The 20,362-nt window shown below is 63.8% G+C and overlaps 2 protein-coding genes and 1 pseudogene across 2 annotated transcripts; 1 reads left to right on the top strand and 2 right to left on the bottom strand.

Annotated features, from left to right (window-relative positions):
- Positions 1–19: 19 nt before the first annotated feature.
- Positions 20–5,074, bottom strand: GPRIN1 (G protein regulated inducer of neurite outgrowth 1). The gene is made up of 3 exons (XM_055718461.1): positions 4,787–5,074; positions 3,534–3,628; positions 20–3,330 (listed from the first exon to the last, which is right to left on the bottom strand). Exons 1-3 carry the CDS (start codon positions 5,072–5,074, stop codon positions 1,911–1,913), a joined length of 1,803 nt encoding a protein of 600 aa, XP_055574436.1. The 3' UTR covers positions 20–1,910.
- A 3,741-nt stretch (positions 5,075–8,815) lies between these two features.
- LOC102056428 (glutamate dehydrogenase 1, mitochondrial-like) lies at positions 8,816–15,878 on the top strand (annotated as a pseudogene).
- Positions 15,879–15,984: 106 nt separating this feature from the next.
- SNCB (synuclein beta) lies at positions 15,985–20,335 on the bottom strand. Its single transcript, XM_055719439.1, has 6 exons — positions 20,185–20,335; positions 19,920–20,047; positions 18,362–18,400; positions 17,895–18,013; positions 16,967–17,056; positions 15,985–16,738 (listed from the first exon to the last, which is right to left on the bottom strand). The coding sequence occupies exons 2-6, from the start codon at positions 20,038–20,040 to the stop codon at positions 16,706–16,708; spliced, it is 402 nt and encodes a 133-aa protein (XP_055575414.1). The 5' UTR covers positions 20,041–20,047; positions 20,185–20,335; the 3' UTR covers positions 15,985–16,705.
- Positions 20,336–20,362: the final 27 nt, after the last annotated feature.

The raw sequence follows: 20,362 nt of genomic DNA, 5'->3' as shown, positions 1-20,362 counted from the left end.
GGAGGTGCAGGCAGCCCAGTGCAGAGGTTTGTGCAAGGTTTTATTACCCAACATCCACATTGACAGGTTGGTCCTCCCACCCCCTTCCTCCCTGCCACCCCCAAAAAAGAAATGAAGAGGGAAAAAAAAGAAGTAGGTGATGACGACTCAGCACCGGTGGGCTGGAGCTCGACAGTGTGGGGCTGGAGGTGTGAGACAGCCCAGGGCAGGGTAGCAGCGGGGTGCCCCCAGGTCTTCCCCAAGTGGCCACGGCACCCCTTGAGCACCCCAAGGCACTGAGCAGAGCCAGCTCCGGGCGAGTGCTGCAGCACAGAGCAGGCACTGGCCACCGCACTGGCTGTCGGCTTCAGCGAGCCCTTCGCAGCCCCCCACAGGGCAAGAGACAGCCCAGGATGTACAACGGGGATTTGGGGGGGTGGGGGTGGGGCAAGACTTGCCCCTTAGGCAGGGGAGGCGGCTGCACTGGTGACCGCAGCACCTCGAGCCCTAGTGCACCTCTGCCCAGAGGGGATGGTGCAGCTCCCCAAGCATCACCTGTTTGCATCCCTCTATCAGGCACTGGGCACAGGCCTGGGCCCCTGCTCGCTGTGGCACTGTGGGGCTGGTCCTCTGCATGGGGCCGGTCCTCTGCATGGGGCCAGGCTGGAGAGGCCAGGACCCACGTTTTGGCAGGATGCAGCAGTGCTGCTGGCCACAGGGATGCTCACCCCGCTGCATGCCAGCCCTTCACTCCCAATTCTCTCCAGCCTTACAGGGTGCAGGCAACGTAGGAAAAAGTTTGAAAAGAGGGTCACGGCCCTGCAGGCCACCAGGGAGGAGGTGGCTCCAGGTAGGATGTGCACGGCTGAAAGTGTCTCTTAAAAAGCTCCAAAAATGCAAACACAGTTCGATAAAAGCCCCCCTCCCCCCACCCTGTAAAACCCCTGCTGTAAAAAGTGGTAGCGCTTTGCAGCTGCATCCCGGGCTGCTGTCAGAGGAGAGCAGTCAGCGGGCTGGAAGGACCCATGTCGGGACACGCACCCACATCCCCGGTGCGTGGGGGCTCTCTGGCACCGAGGTGGCTGGACGTGCCCAGTGGCAGGGCAGGCTTCATCTCCACTGCCAGCTGTGGTAAGAGTCTGCCCTGGGCTCTGGTGGCTGCTCCCGGGTAGGGGGAGCTGGGGGCCACGGGGACGGTCTCCACAAGCGCCTCCAGCCACGGTGACAGGAACGAGCAGCTCTCCACCACAAGCGTGGCCCCAGTCTTTCCCATTTGAGATCTGTCCTGGTGGCCCACGTGGCCACATCCTCCCAGCTCCGGGGCACCCATGGCACGGCAGCGGGGCAGAGAAAACAGGGCTGTAGCGGGCTGGGCTGAACGTCCCTGCCCTGCGCAGCCATGGGGACCTGCGCGTGCGTGGCCGTGGGCTGCTCAGAGCATGGCAGAGCCCTGGGCAGGCAAAGCGGTGGCACAGCAATGCACCAGCATCTCTCCAGCATGGGGAGCAATGCTGCTGCCTGGCGTTTGAGCGAGGTCAGAGTTCAGGACAGCCAGCAGTGACCTACCCGTGCCCACCCTGAGCCACCTCCGGACCTGTGCCACCAGCAAGAGATGCCCGGGAGCAGCTGCCTCCAGCTGGAAGGAGCCACATGCTTCCTTGCACTGGAAAAAGCCACCAAGCACAGACAGGGTACCAGCCTCACGTCCCAGGGCACCTCCACAGGGCTAGGCTGGCAGGAGGGACCCTGGGCTGGCAGGGGGACCCCCAGCAAGGACATGCCTTGCCCCAGCGTGCCGTGCTCCGTCACCGCCCCAGCCCCAGGAGCCCTGCACACTGGTAGCAGGTGTCTCAGGACGCCGGGGCAAGGCCCCCTCCCCACCTCCCCAAGAAGCCCAGTGACACCCCCACCCCACCGGCACAGGCAGCGACTCACTCCATGGCGGGGCCGGCGCGGGAGCAGCACCGGGGCCGCCGGACATTTTGCAGCAGAGCGCGGAAGACGCTGGGCTGCCTCTTGGCCTCGCCTTTGCGGGGGGCTCCCTTGACAGAGCCGGTGCGGGTGCTCTGCGGGGTCATCACCACCTGCCGCCCATGCTCCTCGATCTGCTTCTCCAGGTGCTTCTGGATGGCCATGCCCAGCACCTCCACCTCCATGGAGGCCCCATACACCTCCCACGTCATCCCCTTCTCATCCCAGCTCACCTCCCGGATGGGCTCTGGAGCCTCCTCTGCCACCGTCCCCTTCACATGCACCTCAGGGTATGAGGCTTGCGGGGACTTGGCTACTGGTGTCATGGGCCCAGTGGCCACCGAGCGGGTCTCCACGGGCATGGACACCTGCATCTCTGCGTCCTTCTTGGAGGGCTCCAGGCGTGGGGCGACAGCAGAGCCCAGCTCCCTCTTGGGGAAGGTGAAGGCAGCAGCACCGCCGGGGGGGCTCATGGGGCTCAAAGCCACCGACACCAGGGACGCCCGGCTGTCCACTTGCGTCCCCATGTCCTGTGTCCCGGCGTCCTGCGGTGGGGTCACCTCAAAGGAGTAGGACTCGCAGAGCAGCTTGGCTGCCTGGGGCTGCTGGCTGCTCCCGGCGCCCACAGCCTGGGCTGGGCTCCCCTCAGCCCTGCCCTGGCCCAGGGCAGTGGGGCTCGGCCCTGCCTCGCTCCGGCCGCCACTCGCCACAGTGCCGGCGCTGGGTGGGTCCTCCATGTCGCCCTGGGGCTGCTCGGGAGCCTCGTCGCCCCTCGGCTGGGGCACAGCACCCAACGATGTCCCTGCACCACCCTGGGGCTGCTCCTGGCTTGGAAGCTCAGCTGCTCTGGCACCTGCGGCAGGCTCCAAGAACGCCACGTGTTTGGCAGGACCTGGCGCGTTCCCCATGTCCTCGCTGGGTGCCTTGAGGCAGGGCTCGGGCAGGGTGGGAGCGGGGGCCACGTTGTCCTTCTGGGTGCCAGGGACCCCCATGCCCATGGGACCACAGGCAAGCACAGGGCCACTTGGTCCCCCACAGCTCCCTGTTGCTGCCGTCACGCTCGGCTCCACATTGTCATCTGGGAGAAGCGTGCTGGGAGCCAGTCCCGTCGGTGATGGCACCTTCTTCTCTGCTGCTGGGCCAGCCGTGGTGCCCTGGGCCTCCGGCTCAGCCACGCAGCAGGTCCTCATGGCACGGCCCCCCACGGCACAGCCGGAGCCGGGCAGGCACTCGCCAGCAGGTGGGCAGCCAGGGGAGCTGGCACCAGGCTCGCAGGTGTCCTCAGCTCCAGCCTGGCGGCTCAGTAGCCGCAGCCCCTCAGGCTCCTTAGCGCTGCCCATGCCCAGGGAGGGCTTCTCCCATGCTAGTCCCGCCACAGGTCTGCAAGAGAGCGGACAGGGCAGTGAGAGGGGAGCAGCGCACAGACTCCCAGCCCCCCTCAGTTGCCAAGTATTTTTTTTCCATGCCACCCATGACAACAGGTTGGGTGGCTACCCAGAGCATCCACCAGCCCCTGTACAGCCAGCGTGGTGGCACCCAGTGCCCAGCCCCACGGGAAGGGAGGAACAGCATCGGTTGCCTACCGTAAAAGCCAGCCTTCCCCCGGCACAGCCAGACCGGGAGCAGGTTCCAGGCGCTGCTGCAGCTGCTGGAGCCGGGGGAAGTGGTCCGGGCAGCCCTGTGGAGAGAGCAGCAGCTGAAGTATAGCCCTGGGCACAAGGCTGAGAGCCTGGAGGGTGGGCTCAGCACCCCCACCTGCCAGTGAGGAGCTGGGCACAGTGCGGGGTGAGAGCCAGCCAGGCCCATGGGCGTCGGGGGGGCTGCAGGGCACGGCAGGGGTGCGGGGCAGCCGAAACCCTTCCCTGTGCTCACTGGGACCAGCATCCCAGAGCTGGCAGTGATGTGTCCCCCGGCCGTGGGAACCCGGCTAGGCGCCTACGCCCCATGTCAGGGTGCGTTGAGCTCCCAGCCACACCATGTGGAGCTGGCTGCAGGCAGGCACCCCGCCACAGCAGGGGGACACAGGCTGGTGTCACCCAAGTGGCCCCAAACCCTACCCAGCCCCGTGGGGCAGCCCGGCAGCAGGAGCATGGCAGGAAGCCCCCAGCTCTGCCAGTGCTCTGAGTCCCTCCGGAGCTGGGAGCACATGTGTCCCACACCTCCGGCCACGGCCACTCGTGGGTCCCACGGCAGGCAGAGCCGAGCAGACATGGCTGGCACCGAGTCAGTCCCCGCCAAGGGAAGAGGCAGGAGCGGGGACCAGGCTGGCACCCACTCCCGCCGGCAGCGCTGGGGCCCGGAGGCTGTGAGCCCCCCGCCCCCACCTTCCCACGCAGCACCCCGTTCCCGGGGGGGCCGCACCGCCCCACAGCCCCCCCCCGCCCTGACAGCACCCCACGTCCTGCGGGGGGGCTGGGGTGCCCGGCCCGGGGGCTGGGGTGCTGCCCCGGTGCTGTTGCTCCACGGAGGAGCTGCGAACCCCGGCACGCGCGTGTGCAGACACGCGTGTGCACACGCACCGGCACGTGCACACGCACAGACACGCGTGTGCACAGGCACAGGCACGTGCACACGCACAGGCGTGCACACGCCAGCACATGGCTACGGGCACACCCGCACGCACGAACACGCGTGTGCACGCCCCGGCCCCGCTTCCCCGGCCGGGTCCCGGACAAAGCCGCCCCCGCGGCAGCCCCAGCCCGGGGGAGGCCGCCCCCGCCCCGGGGCCCGTGCCGCCGCCATAGCCGCCCCCCGCCCCGGGGGTGCCGGTACCGGGCGGGCGGCGGCCGCAGTGCCCGGCCGAGCCCCGCCACGTGCGCCCCGGGGCCGCCGTTACCTGCGGCGGCGGGTCCTCCAGTCCGCTCCCGCCCCGTCCCGTCCCGCTCCGCTCGGCTCCGGCGCGGCGGCGGCAGCGGCGGCGAGCATGCGTGGGGCGGTGGCGGCGGGGGCGGTACCGCGCCCCGGGCCGCTCCCCCCGGCTGCCGCCCGCCCCGGCGCCCCCGGGCAGCGGTGGGGAGGCGAGGGAGGGCCGGCTGCCGCGGGGAGCGTGGGGTCCCGGCGTACCTCCCCCACACCCCCCGGTGCCATCGGTGTCACCCCGCCGGCCCGCCCTGGGAGCACCCATCACCCACTAGCATCCCGCCCCGTATCCCCCGGGGACGGTCACCCCGACACCCCCCGGTGCGCCGGGCCACAGCAGGGCACATGGTCGGCACCGGCCCGGTCAAGGGGTCCTCAGCCCTTAGCGTGGGTCCCGTGGGCGGGTGTGACAGCGACACAGAGCCCGGTCCCTCTCCTACCTGGTGATGGAGACGGCCGCTTCCCTCCCAGGCATCACCGGGGGGGGCTGCACCCCCACCAGCCCGAGGGACAGGGACGACGTGCCACCACGGCAGGGATGGAGGTGGGCTCCCGCGTACCCCTCGCCCAAGGGTGGGGGGGGGACGGGGAGGGGAGAACGTCCCCGTCTCCCTCCTGGCAGCGCCTGCCTCTGCTCCCGGGCTCAGGCTTTGTCTAACTCCTTCCCACGCATTCCCGCTCGCGCTGCGGGGGGGAAGGCGGCCTGCTTGCCTTGCCTGCATCCCCCCCCCAAACCCTCCAGCACCCCCCTGAAAACCCCCCAGCTGCCCCTCCTCACCCTATAGGGTCAGGATCCCCTCCCTGCCCTGGGGATGTCAGCATTGGGGCAGGAGCTACAAATCTATAGGGGCAGGGCGGGGGGTGCTAGCATTAACCCCAAGATGGGGTTCCCCGTCTTGGGGCTAACATTGGCACACACACATGGACCCTATAGATCTATAGGGTGAGGCCAGCACAATGGGAGCTGACACACACCTGGTTGCTTGGAGACAAGGGAGGTTGGAAATGCTCCTTCCAGTAAACAGCCAGGCTGGAACAAAACCCCGAAGGCTAAAAATAGGGAGGCAGGATATGGAAATATAATAAAAAGCCTTGTCTTCCCCCCCCACGCCAGGGCAGAGCAGGGCACCCCCATCTCACTGCTGGGCACCCCGACGTGTGGCCACGGTGGATGGTGTGGGGGTGTATTGCTGCACCCATCAATGTGTCCCCCCCCTCAAGGTGCTTGTCCCTGCCCATGGTCCTGTGTGCTCATCCCAGTCCCACAGCATTGACTGGGCCCAGTTGCCCATCTGCAGCATGGGGAAGCGCAGTGTGGGGCATCAGTATGGGTTTACATCCCATGCTGCCCTGTGTGGGATCAGACTCAAGCCTGGGCACAGACCCTGGGAGGGATAAGGGACAACATGGGCAGGATCAAGTCCTGGCAGAGGAGGAGACCAAACTGCCCCCCATCCCCTGGCTGGGACTTTGCCGCAGGGCAGGGGGCTACAGGGAGCTGTGGGGTCACATCCTGCTGGCATTTGCTTCCACCTGCTGCTCTCAGCTCTGCTGGCAGCCACTCTCCCCATTCCCATTGGCATCTCAGCACCCAGCAAGTCCCCATCCCCACCAGGGCTGGCTGGGGGGGTCACAGGGAGCATCCTTCCCTGTCCCACAGGCAGCCTTCATCCCAGGCCAGCTGCCTCCGCCTCCTCTTCTCCCTGCCTGGGCACCTCGGGGCTGGCAGGAGAACAATAGCGAGGAGGATGAGTAAAATGGTCCCCATTGCCTTGGCAACACACTCCCGCGCTAGCAGCGCGCGAGGACTCAGGCAGCTGCCTGAAAAGCGCATTCTCCCTTGGCGGAGGGGGCTGCCGGCACAGGTAGCATGGCAGCCCCCTCCCTCGGCGCCACGGCCCACCTCCCACGCCGGCACAGGCAGCGCCACGTGAACACGGTGGGCTCCCCCACAGCCACCAGCATGCTGCCGGCGCCTGCACACGCTGGTGCAAGCAGGTACATGCAGCCGGCACACAGCGTGGCCCAGGCCTGGTTCCGTGCCGGCTGGCCGGCTGGTGCCCGGTTGTGTGGTGGCACGCAGCCCACAGCGCCTGGCAGGGGAACGTGTCCCCTCCGGGGCTGCCCGGCAGGAAGGCGATGGGTTTTTCATGGCCACTCGCAGCCACGCCATCTTCACGCGCGGCTGCCCACGTTAATTGCAGGCCTGGAGGCCACTCCGGAGCTGATGGGGTGCTGGCAAATGGGAGCGGCAGGGGATGCCCAGAGGCACCAGGATCCCATGGCAGACCAAAGCTGCACATCCCATGCTGCCCCCCAGGCTCCCCTTTCCAGGGGAAGCGCTGCCAGCAGGAGGATCCTCAGCGTGCCCAGAGCTGCCAGTGCTTTGGGATGACTTGGTTACCTGGAGATCCAAAGGCACTGAGCACCCTAAAAATAGTGCTGCCTCCCCAGCGGCCTTGGCACAGAGGTGCTGGGGAGGGGACCTGATCCCTGCCAGTACCCTCTGCCCTGGGTGCCCCAAAACACAGCCCATGGCTGGGGTTGGCCTGCCCCAGCCCTGCAGGGTGGGAGGGCACCACAGCCCTGAGGCTGAGCACATCGCCCTGGATGCCCCTGGGTACAGGCAAGGACCTGGCCCCGGGGCCAGCGGGGGGGCACAGCCAAGGACAGGGACACAGGGAGGCACAGTCCCCACTGCTGGGATGGCAGTGTGGGGCTGTGCAGGCCCCGGGAGCAGGATGGGCACCCCACAGCCCCATGGCCCCAGCTGGTGCCCCTGACCCCACACCATGTCCCGGCTGGCCACACCCCGGAGCTGGCCTCGCCCCTTTGGTCCATCTTCTCCCTGCGCAGACCCCAGCCCCATCTTCCCACCTCTCATTGGCCAGAGAATCAGCCAATCAGAAGAGCCCTGAAGTACCCACCCCGCCCAGCCCACTCTCCACAGCGCCCCCTCATGGCCATCTGCGTGGGGATCAGCCAATCAGAGAGCCATTTGCTGAAGGGCGTGCCTTCAGCCACCCAGGGCAGGTCTTATTGGCTGCTGCCAGGGTGGCGGATGGGGGCAGCCACGTTAGGGTCAGCAGGGCGGTGGCTGGGCCGCGGGGGCACCATGGCAGTGGTGGGGCAGTGCTAGGGCACGGCCAGCTTGGCAGCGGGCAGCCCCGATGCCTCCTAGCTGTCCGTGGTGGAGGTGGGAGCAGCCCAGCGGGGTGGGCTGCCCTGGGTGCAAGGGCTCCTGGAGACCATCCAGTGCTGCAGCCATGTCCTGGAGGTGGCCTTCCCCCTGTGCAGGGACAGCAGTGCCTGGGAGGTGGTGTGGGGTTGGCATGCCCAGCACAGCCAGCACTGCCTGCCCTGCAAAAGGGGTGAGGCAGCGAGCTGCAGCCCCACTACATGCTTCTCCATCCTTACCCAGCCTTGCATGTGGGACTCTGCTGGGCTGCCCCCGCCCGGCTCAGGGCATGGGGAGCCTGACATAGAGGGTGTCTACATTAACACGGTGGTGGTTGGGATGCATACAGTTGTGCCCAGGAGGATGTCATCCATGGATGCATCCCTAAGAAGAATGAAGGATGACTGAGGCAGGTGGCTTTGCCAACCTGATCTGCAGCCCAGCTGCTCATAGCAGAGCACAGGAGCAGCGTGGCTGGCTGGTACCCCTGTGTGCATTCATCTCCTTATCCTAAACACCATATACTTGCTGCCCTAAACACACCTCAAAGCAACAACAGTTGTTCTGAGCCTGAGGGGTCCCAGCCTCCTGTCCCCTCACCCTTAGCCTGAGGCTTTCACCTGTGCTGCGGCTGCACTCTTTGAGGTTCTCGCCACAGCAAAGGCCTGTGTCTGCTGGTAGGAACCTGCTTTCCATTCTGTGGCGATCTGGAGAAACAGGTCTAGCTGAATGCTGATCGCCTATTGCAACTAGATGCTGTTGTTTCAGAAGAGTCAGAGCCTTTCCTACAGTGCCTCTGTGCCATTTGTGGCAAAAAGGCAGGGACTCTTCACTTCTCCTCTCCTTTCCCAGGGGTTTGTTTCAGCAGTTCAATCGGTGTCAATGAAGTAAAAGCCCTGGCTGCATTAATGACATACAAATGCGCTGCAGTGGGTAAGTACAAGGGGAATGTAAAGCATGTGGTGACTTGGACATGGGATGGGGCCGTGATACAGTGAGTCAGAAAAGCTCATTAGATGCTTTGAAAATCAGAAGTGCTCTAGAAGTGCAGGATGTTCCCCTGGGCACGGATGTGCGAGGGCAGGGCTTGCTGTGGCTGCAGAATACACCACTGGCAGTCTGGGATTGTTCGTGTTAATCAGGGAGCGTCAAGCATCGTGCTTCTCAGATGCAGTCTCTGTTCCTGGGTTGTCATGGATTCAGCTCTGGCTGGTGGCGTTTGTGGCAGGCTCAGGGTCTATATCCTGTCCTGCCTTCAGCTCTGCTCTGCAGAGGCTGCATGGCGTTGCAGGGGGGGCTGTGTGTGGCGTGGGGAAGCAGTGGCCCCTTGCCTGGATTCACCAACAAGGTCACGGTTGCTGTAGCAGGTGAGCTGGCAGAGAACATTTCTGCCTTACCCTGTCTTTTCCAGACGTTCTTTTTGGTGGTGCCATGGCGGGTGTGAGGATCAATCCGAGGAAATAGTCGGTGAGTTCACTCCTCTCCTTCCCCCGCCGACAGCCCATAACTCACGCTCCATTTGCACAGCCCTCCCTCTCTGTGCGCATCACAGCAATGCACTCTGGCAAGTGGGGGGAGACGTTTGTAGTGAGTAACACTCACCCAGCAACTGCGAAAAGCAGCTTGGAGGGGGGAGAGGGGTGGCAAACTCTGGTTTATGGGTCAGTGCATGTGACCAGAGGCACGCTGAAGGAGCCTGGAGTAGAGACGTTCCTGCTGCTGCCTGCTGTGCTGGGGGAAGGTGCAAATCACCAAGGGGTTGGAAGGGCAGTGAGCAAAGGGACTAGGAGTTCACACATCTCTTTTTTTCAACCCAGGGACCCCAGCTGCTGTAATTAACTCCTTGGAGACGTAAGGGTGTGCCCTGTACAGGCAGGGCAGGGCAGCTGCCGGATGCTGTACCATGGCTCTGTGATTTTTCTTGGGGCCTGTAGTAACAGCTGTGTTTTGTTGTTCTTGCACAGGAACATTAGCTGGAGGAAATAATGAGGCATTTTACTGTAGAAAAGGCCAAGAAGGGATTTACAGGGGAGGGTGGTTTTGTCCCAGGTCTGTAAGCGGTGTGTGGCTTGCAGGCAGGGGAGCAGGCAGCAGCTGCCTGGCTGGGCAAGCACAGAGGCTGCCACTGCCTCGCTGCCTGTCCACAGCACTCACACCCCTGTGCTCTGCTGTCCATTCACTGCTTTGCTCTGCCCGTGCTGTGAATTTGGAGCAGAGGGAGCCTCGTGCAGTGCCAAGCATGGCAGGGCTGGCCCAGGCTGCCACCCAGCTACTGATGAGCTGGGGTCTCACCTGGGAGTTATCCTCCATCCCCACCAGCGAGCGCAGCCACAGGGAGGAGTGAAAGTTTCTCCTGCCTCAGTGTGTGATAGAGAGCTCAGTGGGTGCTGGTCACAAGGCAACGACCTTTACATTCTCTCTTTACTTGAAAATATTGGGAAAGGACAAAGCAAAGACTCCGTGAAAGCCAAAGCTGTTCATGCCTGAGAGAACCTGGGGACACCCTGGGACATGGGCAGCACCACACTTTGGTCAAGGGACTCCCTGGTGTGCCCAAGGCCATGACCAGCCTGCTGAAACCACCTGGCTGTAACATGCCATTGGTTGGAGCAGATCAATTGAATTGCAAAGACAGGATTTGACAGATTTTTTTACCTCCACAGGGCCTGGGATTGACGTGCTGGTCCCTGATGTCAGTACTGGGTAGTGGGAGATGTCCTGGATAACTGACACATACATCCACACACTGGGGTACCGGGTGAGCTCTGAAAGTGCTGGTTTGGAGCCTGGAATGCCATGAGCACTGTGAGGGTTTGTACCGAGAGGCCCATGCCAGCAAGTTGCTTTAGGTTTAGCTGTGGCTTAGGGGAGCGTGAGGGAAGCTGAGGCTTGGGGAAAGTCCTCTCTAGAGGACTTGCACCAGATGAGACCTTAACCTTCTCTCTTCCCATCCCAGCCTTGCAGGACATAAATGCCCAGGTGCGTGTGACAGGAAAGCCCATCAGCCAGGGTGGCATCCATAGGTGACACCCTGCCACCGGGCACGGGGTCCTGCATGGCATTGAGAACTACATCACCAACACAGACTACATGGACTGCATCGGCCTGAGCCCTGGCTTCCCTGGCAAGACCTTTGTGCTGCAGATGAGTGCTCAGCCTAGCTAGAGCTTTGAAGAGGACAATTCCTCAGGACCTTTCTGCCCCCCCTTTCCAGGAAAGCTTGCAGTCTCAGCTCCTGCAGTGCTGCCTGGACATGACTTCCCAGAGCTCTCCACACTCTGTGACAGCTGGCACGCATTTGAGCAGTGTTTCAGACCTGCTGTGTGTGGATCATTTTCTAAGAGCTGATCCCTTAGAAACTCAAACCAGCAGCCCAGGGGCACTGTGCTGCTCACTCTCAAGGCTTCTCTGTAGCCACCCAGTCACTCATAAAATAGAAGCTGCGACTGACCTTCACCTGTGCATCTGGCAGAGCGGAGGGGTGGCACAACACAGGGGGCTCTGCCAGACCAGATAGAAAGAGCCGACCCCAATGACAACTTCACGTTTCTGTCACCTCCAAACCAGCCACAGAGAGCGGTGATGTTACCTGTGGTGAAGGTCCTGCTTGTGGGTGCACCCCCCATCACTTCTGGGTGCTCTGTGGGTCTGGCCCGCGTTAGCTTTGCCTTGCCCAGCAGCCTGGGAGGTCGCTGGGACTCTGAGGGTGCCAGCCATGCCTTTTCCCTTCTTCTCCCAGGAAGGACCTTCCCTTCCCTGCTCACAACTGTGGTGAGGTGCTTCCCCCTGCTGTAGCTCCAGGAGCTCCTGCTCTCTACCACGCACTGCTGCCCCAATCCACTGCCCGCTCTGCCCACAGCTGCCTGTTTCCTGCTGTTCCGGCCGCTGTTCTCTGCAAGGCAGAAATAAATCTGGAAACGGCACAGCTGAAGCCTTGCCTGCAGCCGGCAATCCGCGCTTTCTGCGAGCACTCGCTCCCCAGCGCAGCTCCCTGCCGCGGGGAAGAGGCTTTGAACTGAAGCTGCACCTGGAGCTGCTGCCCACAGTGCCCTCGGGAATGGCCCTGCCTTTGCTCATCCCTTTCCTTTCCACACATCTTTCTGCTTCACTGGTACGGCAGAGAGTGAGAAGGCTAAAGTCCTTGGCTATTGTGTGTATAATTTTGCTGTGTTTGGAGACTGGTTTTGAGGTCTCAGGAACCAGGGGTGCCATTAGGAGCTGTACCAAGCTGGCAAGCGCTTTGGGGCAGACAGTGCAAAATCATCTGTTCCTGTAAGAAGGGCTGAGCTACACCCATGGCCCTGCCCTGTGCCGTGCCATGGCAGCTGACTGCTCCCCCTCAGTGTGAGGTGCAGGAGGATTGTTCAAATTGTGCCTAGATGCTGCATGGTGCCCACCAAGGTGTCACGGTCCTGTTAAGTGTTCCGTGCGAAACATGAGGTCTGAGCTTTTGCTTATCCTGAACAGCTCTGGTAGGGAGGCGAGTGCCCAGATCCCTGCCACCAGAACTGGCCTGGTGGGGAGGATCCCAGCAGCAGGGAAAGCAGCCCGTCACTGCTTTTTTCTTTTGTTTCTTCTGCCTGTCTCCTCTCTGCTTTGCTTGTGCTCTCAGATCATTGCAGAAGCTGCCAATGGCCCCACTACACCAGCAGCACATGAGATATTCCTGCAAAGAAACATCCTGGTCATCCCGGTATGACCATACACACACACATGGGGAGATGGTAGGGCCACATGGCATTAGCTGCACTGGTGTGGATCAGGCTGGGCTTTGCCAGGCTCTGGGATCAGGCAGCATTGATGGTGCTGTCTCGGCCTGTTCCCTGCCTTGCCCCCAGGTCCTGAGCACCTCAGGTGCTGGTTTCCCTCCTGAACCCTCCTGGTTCTTGGCTGTAGCAACAACAGGGGGCTCCGGGCCAGCACCAGGATATCCTGTGGTCGCTGACGGGCCAACAGCAAACTGTGCCACATCACATGGGGAGTCACAGCAGCTGGTGTCTCTGCTTAGTGACACTGCAGAGCCAGCGTGGCTCTAAGATTCAGCCATCCAAGTGACCTCAGGACATTGGGCTCTGGCCCAAGGGTATGGGGAGGGACCCAAGGTAGAGGAGGAGAGATCTCCAGATCAACTGTGGCTCTCAGGGTCACCCTAAGCTGCAAATCTGAAAAGCGTGTACTGCCCTTGGCAGGATTTGTATGTGAATGCAGGTGGTGTGACTGCATCCTTCTTTGAGTGGCTGAAGAACCTGAACCACGTTAGCTACAGCTGCTTCAGCTTCAAGTACGAGTAGGAATCCAGCTACCACCTCCTGCAGTCAGTTCAGCACAGCTGGAGCAGTGGTTTGGCAAGGCCAGAGGGGAGATCCCCATCATTCCATCCCCAGAGATCCAGTCTCCTGTGACAGTAAGTGCCTCTAACTGTGGAGGTTTGTCCTGGCTCACTTGTTTCACATTCCCAGATGCTCCTGTCTGCTGCCCCAGTGCTGAAAGCTGAGCTTGTGTCACACACAAAGCTCCCCATGCTCTTATCCCACTGATGGAGGGGATGGGGTGGAGATGCCATGTGTGGTGGTACAGCCCCACCATCTGAGGGTGCTGCTGGCTGCTTCGGGGAGTCCCTTAGGAGCCTGGAACCAGCTGCAGAGGTGGCAAGCCAAGCTTGCACCACCTGTGGTGCTGCTGCACCAAGCAGAGGGGATGTGTTTGATAAATGGGTTTGGGGGGGCAACCTCTAGCCCTTCTCACAAAGGATTTACTTGTTATTTCCATCAGGTTGCCTCAGAGAAGGACATTGTGTATTTGGGACTAGCCTACACCATGGAGCAGTCAGCCAAGGTACCTCCAAGGGCTCTTTCCCCACCCATCCCTGCTCTTGGGTCCCTTTCCTCACTGCAGAGGCTCTGGGCTGTATTTGAAGGTTGCCCACCCACAGCACCCCATCACTACTCCTGGCAGGTCAGCTTGAGGCCTGGGTTCATCTTCATATCCACACTTTGGGTAAAGCCTCGTGCTCAGCAGCATCCCTTGTTGTTACTGGGTCCCTGTCCCACTCCCTGTTCCCACCAATCCATGTTCCCACCAACCTCTGTGCCCCGTTTCCAGGGCTGCTTACACGAGCCAGGGGTGCAGTGCTGGGTGGGGGGTTTTCATGCCACCCCTCACGGAGGTGGCTATGTGCCACGCTCAGCAGTGAGAGTGGTGTGTGTGGAGCCCACCCGTGGGTGCAGGGTCTGTCCCCAGGGGAGTGCTGTGGGGGAGCAGTGAGAGAACATCTCCAGAGCCCCTTGTAGGGGGGTCCAGGTCTTACAGAACAGTCCCCTTGGTCATTTGGTGCAGAGGTGACCTCTCCCCTCTTGGGTGCTCCCAGGTCCTGGCCTGTGCTTGCATGTGTGGCACTGCCTGCACCCTCCTCCCTAGGTCCTCTGCCCGCCCCCCCCTTGCCCCCAGAGCCTCCCAGCACACACCAGCTCTCCTCTCTCTCCAGAAAATTATGACTGTGGCTGCAAGGTACAACCTGGGCCTGGACCGGAGAACTGCTGCCTACCTGTGTGCTCTGGAGAAGGTGCTCACCGTGTACAACCAGGCCAGCTTCACCTACTGACACAGCACCTGGTAGGGCTGCCCCGGCATCACTGCCAGCCGCACGGTGAGGGTCACAGTCCTGCAGTGCAGGGGGTGCTCAGGACACTGTGTGCTGCACAGAGGGGACATCCTTGTCTCTATAAATGGTTGGCTTGGGCACATTCTCTCCCTGCTGCCGGACTCTGAGCTCTCCTGGGCAGGGGGCTGTCTTCCCTCACACCGCCTCTGCCCCAGCCCCTTTACAGCCCCCTGGGCACTGGGGGAAGCTGTGCTGATGCTCGTTTGGGTCTGTTTGCCCATGATTGGCAGAACTGGACAAGGGAAGAAGAAAACGCGATTAGCTGTAGAGGAGGGGACAACCCATGGCACAGCCAGCCCCAGGAACAGCTGTCTTGGTCCATTTAGTAACACACGCTGGGCGCTGCGAGCACTGCTGCAACTGGCGCATACAGAGACAGCAGAGCCAGGGTGGAGATTTGCAGGCATCAGCAAACCTGTTGTGTGTCCATGCTGACTGCTGCAGCTTCACTCTTTGCTGGCAAAGCTGGTGAGCTAGCACTGATGGGGATTTAATCTGATATTCATGGGAGGGAGACTCAGCCCAGCCTCTCACCCCAGCCTGTGCTGCAGTCAAGGGGCTAGAGGCTGGCTGGGTACTCAGGCTGGGTTGGTGGACCCGTCCTGGGGGAGCTGAAGGCCCAAGGACTGCGCTCGGGTGGGCACAGGACCCACTGCTGTGGTGGACATCGTGTAGTGCTGTGTGGCAGTCATCTTCCCTTGAGGTTGTCACACTGCAGCCGAGCGAGCTGTGGGTGCTAGCCATGTCCCTGGCCCCCTGAGGGGAGCAAGGTTACATCAGAAAGTAGGGACAGCAGAGGAGAGGCTCCCCTTTGCTCTGCGCTTCTAGCACAAGACCAGGGTGCACCTCTGGGAGGTGCCTCATGAACAGCAGCACATCCTGCTGCAGGGAGGACGGGGGAAGCCGGTGCCCAGCACCTGAACCCCCTCTGCTAGCACAGCCAGCATCTCCTGGCAGGGAACCCGTGCTGAAGCCCAGGACTATGTCTAGCCTTGTTCTGGCTTGCGGTCCTCAGCCCCAAAGGCCCCCTGCATTCACCTTCAGATGCAAAGCACCGCAGCCAGCACACAAACAGGTGGCACAGGGACACTGCCCATGTCCCAGCCTCAGCTATAGCGCAGCTGGAGGCCCAGGACACAGTGACCTGCTGCTGACACAGCAGCAAGCAGACAGGAAGGCATCTTGTCCTAACAAGGACCCAGTCCTGCCCACTGCCGCAGCCAGAAGAGGCCAACTAGTCTGCCCCAGCCCCTCATTCCTCTTCCCAAACGAGCCCTGTCACCAAAGCGCAGGACCACCCCTCTCCCCAGGGAACCCACAACCAGGACCAGGGGGCTACAGACAAGAGTTGGCTTTATTCACAGAAACGGGGGCAGCTGTGTCACTGGCAGCTGCCCTCGTATTGCACATCCAGCAATGGGGGTGGGGGGGATATCCATGCCACGTCACAACACAGCGTCGGCACTATGGGACCTCAGGGGGGGCGCAGGCACCGTCACCATCCAGCAGGCTGGGGAGCGGGTTTGGGCGCCAAGGGTTCACAAAGGCAAAAGACCCGTCCACACATAGATAGAGAGATATATATAAAAAAAAATAGTTCCACGATGACCAGAGCAGAACCACAGGGACATGCGTGCAAGCAAAATGTACAGCAGCCCGCGAGCAGGTAAACATGCTTTGTACAGACACAGACACATCAGGACGCAGCCAGGGTTTATGGCGCTGGGAGGGATACAGAGCGATAAACCCGGGCTTCACAGACGCACGCACGCACGCACGCACACACACCAGCCCCTGCAGGCAGCACCCACGGCTTGGGCACACGCTAGGGCTCGGGGGCTTAGACACGGCAGGTTTTTCTCACTGCTAGACATGGTACAGCGACACAGACACGGTCCCTTGGAACGGAACTGGAGGAAGAACTCGTGAGCGAACGGGGCAGGGGCACCCCTGCTCCTCCCTGGCACGCAAGCACTGGCCAGGGCCGGCTGGGGAGGAGCAGGGAGCTACCGGCGGTTCGTTGTGCTGCTGGTGGAAGAGGCAAGGACGAGGGTCCATTATGCCTCTGGCTCGTATTCCTGGTATTCCTCCTGTGGGATGGGGGGAAAAAAAGCCAGTGAGAGAGCTCAGGTGGGGCACAGAGCCCCTGTTCCCCCCAGCCCCATGCCAGCCTGCCTGTAAGGCTGCAGGGCTAAGTGCATGGGGCACCTGAGAGCAGGTAGGCTCCAGGCTTTGCTCTGGACAGCAGTGGCCACCGGTGCGCTGAGCGCTGGCACACCGTGCCCTCTGTGGTGCCCTGTGCCCCCCTGTCTCCTCACCTGTGGGGGCTCCTCGTAGTTCTCCCCCTCTGGCTCCAGCAGCGGCTCGACCAGCGGCTCCTCAACAGCCTCCTGGGCCACCTCCTCTGGCTGGGGGTGAACCAGGGGGTCAGTCCAACGCACCCAGCCCCCCACAAAGCATCCACATTCTCTGCCCCTGCCAGACTGGGGGGACATGGCAGAGACCAGCAACACACCCAGGACACTGGGGGCTCCATGCGGGGGGGCACCAGTGGGACCCAGTGGGCACCCTGGCCACACACCAGCCCACCTAGCTGGGGGATGACAGGCAGGGGTCCGTGGGAGCAGAGCGTGGGTGTGCGCATCCCTGCCCCACTCCCAGCCTCAGCCCCAGGCAGGCCATGGCTGCTGGCACATGGGGGCTCCAGGTGCTGGCAGGCCTGTGGGAGCATCCTGCATCCCTAGCTGGGGAGGGCGGTGCTGGGTAACCCCTCCCCGGGGCTGGCAGAGTGGCTGGCGGGAGGGAAAGGGGGACAGCCGATCCCCCCCGTGCAGCAGCGGCGGTGGCCTCATTTCTTCAGCTGATGCTATTTTGGGCTAAGCTGGAAGCCAACAGCTCATGGGGGCGGTGAGATGCGAACCCGCTGCCCCTCCCCGTCCCTCCACTCCCGCAGCTGTCAGGTCACCTCGCAGCTGCTGGAGCGATGCATCGCGGCCCCGCGCTCCAGGCTGCCATGCAGGAGCCCACGCATGCACACGTCCGCAGCGGCCACGGCATGCAGCCAGCACGCTCGGGGCAGCGACATGTCCCTGCCCTGGGCACAGGCAGGGCAGCTGGGGATCTGCAGGATCCCTCCCATGGGGCTGGGGAGTAGCCAAGGGGCTCCCCACCAAGCCTGGGGACGTCCCAGCCTCCCCGTGGGCCTCCCCGTGGGCATGGCAGTGGCCTGGGGCGGGGGTGTCTCACCTTCAGGTCCGCAGGGAACTCCTCCTTCTTCACCAGCCCAGTGGCTGCTGCAATGTTGCCAGCGCCCGAGAACGCAGCTTCTCCCAGCTGGGACGCCTGCTCCTTAGCTTTCTCAGCCACTGGAAGAGCCACGGGTGCCTGTCAGTGCCCCCCCCGTGCCAGGGAGGGGTGCCCGGCCACTGCCCCATGCCCCACGCCACACGGGGGGCTAGCAGGTTGTCGCTGGGCAGGATCAGACCCTCCCCATCTCCCTGCCAGGGCGCTGGGGAGGGGAGGGGGTCAGGATGCTGCTCTGCAGCTGGGCAGGGAGTGTGAGCAGCCTCCACAAATCCTTTGTTGCGGGCCCTATTATGTAAGAGGCTTTGGCTGGGTGACATCAGCCCCTCAATTAGCCTCTGATCTCGTTAGCACCGCAGCACTCTTGGGGCCAGAGGGGTACGGTGGTGGGGAGCTGGAGGGAACCGTACCTGAGGTGACGCCTTGCACCACACCTTGGGTTTTACTCCCTGGGGGTAGAAAGAGACAGAGATGGGGTTAGAGGGGCCAGCGGCCAGGCGGTGCCACGCGCTGTGCCTGGGACCCTGGCACGGCATTGTGAGCTGGGGCAACATCCTGCCCACGGCCCAGCCCAGCCACGCCAGGGCAGCTGGGGGGCCAAGCACCCACACGGCTCCGGTCCCTGCAGGAGCCCGAGCTGGGCAGCATTGGGGCCACCACCACATGCCACGAGGGCAGAGACCCTGTGGCCCAGCGCCGTGCTGGGGCACAGCCCCACGGGGTGAACACCGGCCATGCCGCTGAGCAAAGCCTCCCACGGGAGCTGGCATCCACACCCAGAGCTGGTGCCAGCACGGCACGGGCAGCCCCACAGCTGGCACAGCCTGGGGCCAGGTGCCGCCGCTGGCCATGCCGACCCTGCCAGGCTGCTTCAGGCAGAGCAACACCACCCGCAGATGACAGGACACCCCACGGGATGGGTGCAGGGTGCCTGCGACAGGGGGAATAGCAGAGGCTGGCTAGCTCCTGCAGGATGGGGCCTCGGGGAGCTTCTTGAGCCGCTGGATGCCCATCCAGAGCACGCACTCCTGGGCAGAGCGGGGGTCCAGGGCAAGCACCCACCACCACCACCCAGGGCAACAGCTCCAGGGCCTCAGCCCTCCCGCAGAGCTGGTGCCCTCCGGAGCAGGATGGAGCCCCAGCCCTGCGCCTTCCCTCCTGCTGCAGGCAGGAGCGGCCACAGCGCCCTGCCCAAGCAGCCCAACGCCACAGCCCAGAACGCAGCCTGCCCGGGGGCTGCCTCCTCCCTGCCAGCGGCACCTTCTAGGATTTGGCCCCGAATGGACCCCAGCCCCGAGGGGCAGCGCAGAGGGACCCCCCAGCCACCAGGCTGGGTGTAGGGGAGATGCCAGCAGAGCCGCGGTGTGGGATGTGCTCCTGGGCACGACCTCTCCAAGGGGAACAAACGTGTTCCCAGCCCCGCTGGTCTGAGCCGGGCACATCCCAGCACGGCGGTCCCCTCCTCCATCATGGTCCCTCCACGCTCCTGCCCCAGAGCATCCCCGGCAGGGAGCCACGGGGCACTCGGGCTCAGACCACCGGAAGCCCCAGGGGGTCCGGTCCCCGGGGGTCCCATCCCCTCAGCCTGGGGACTTGCCAGGTCCTGCCCCTGCCCGCGGGGCCCAGTCCTCCCCCCCCCCCGCAGATGCCCCGCGGGCAGAGCACTGCAGCCACCGGCCCGCTGCCCCGGGGCACCCCGCCGCAGGGGGGTCCCGGTGGGGCAGTGACAGGCGGGGGCGGGGAGCGGGGCCGGGGACAGGGACGGGGGGGCCGGCGGGCAGACGGGCAGGAGGACGCAAGGGCAAACGCAGGAGCTGGCAAGGGCAGGCAGAGGGGCCGGCGGGGCATGCAGGGGGACGGGCAGGGATTAGCCGGGAGGCAGGAGGGGGCAGGCAGGGGGCAGGCAGGGGGCAGGCAGGGGGCAGGCAGGGGGCAGGCAGGGGGCAGGCAGGCCGAGCCGGCCCTTACCGACATAGAGGACCCCCTCCTTGGTCTTCTCGGCGGCCTCGGCCACCCCCTGCTTGGTCTTCTCGGCGGCGGCGACCACCCCCTCCTTGGCCTTGGACAAGCCCTTCATGAACACCTCCATGGCGGCTCTGCGGGGAGAGGCCGCACGGCTTCACCCCGCCCCGGCCCCCCCGGCCCGGCCCCGCTCCCGCCCGCCCCGCGCATCCCCGCGCCCCCGGCCCCGCCGCCCGCCCGCCCCCGGCCCCGGCCCCGCTGCCCGCCCGACCTGGCTCGCTGGCGGCGCGGACGGGCGGGCCGGGCCGGGCCGGGCCGGGCTGCGGCGGGGCGGGCTCAGTGCGGCTGTGCCGGGGCCGCGCTGCGCTGCGCCGCGCTGCGCCGTGATGCGCGGGGGGGACCGCGCCGCGCCGGGCTGAGCCGGGCTGAGCTGTCCCGGCCGTGCGGGG

This window comes from Falco cherrug, chromosome 8 (assembly GCF_023634085.1).
Source record: "Falco cherrug isolate bFalChe1 chromosome 8, bFalChe1.pri, whole genome shotgun sequence".
NCBI classification, from domain to species: domain Eukaryota; kingdom Metazoa; phylum Chordata; class Aves; order Falconiformes; family Falconidae; genus Falco; species Falco cherrug.
Note: the sequence above shows the minus strand (reverse complement) of the source record. Positions and strands in the feature narration are given on the sequence as shown.

Bases quoted from the DNA above. Each gene is read 5' to 3' on its own strand.
- GPRIN1 (XM_055718461.1), bottom strand. From the start codon at position 5,074: ATGGGTGCTCCCAGGGCGGGCCGGCGGGGTGACACCGATGGCACCGGG. The intron at 3,629-4,786 runs GTAACGGCGGCC...CTCTCTCCACAG, and splicing joins TGGAGGACCCGCCGCCGCAG to GGCTGCCCGGACCACTTCCC. The intron at 3,331-3,533 runs GTAGGCAACCGA...GCTCTCTTGCAG, and splicing joins GGGGAAGGCTGGCTTTTACG to ACCTGTGGCGGGACTAGCAT.
- SNCB (XM_055719439.1), bottom strand. From the start codon at position 20,040: ATGGAGGTGTTCATGAAGGGCTTGTCCAAGGCCAAGGAGGGGGTGGTC. The intron at 18,401-19,919 runs GTAAGGGCCGGC...TTCTACCCCCAG, and splicing joins GGAGGGGGTCCTCTATGTCG to GGAGTAAAACCCAAGGTGTG. The intron at 18,014-18,361 runs GTACGGTTCCCT...TGGCTCTTCCAG, and splicing joins GGTGCAAGGCGTCACCTCAG to TGGCTGAGAAAGCTAAGGAG.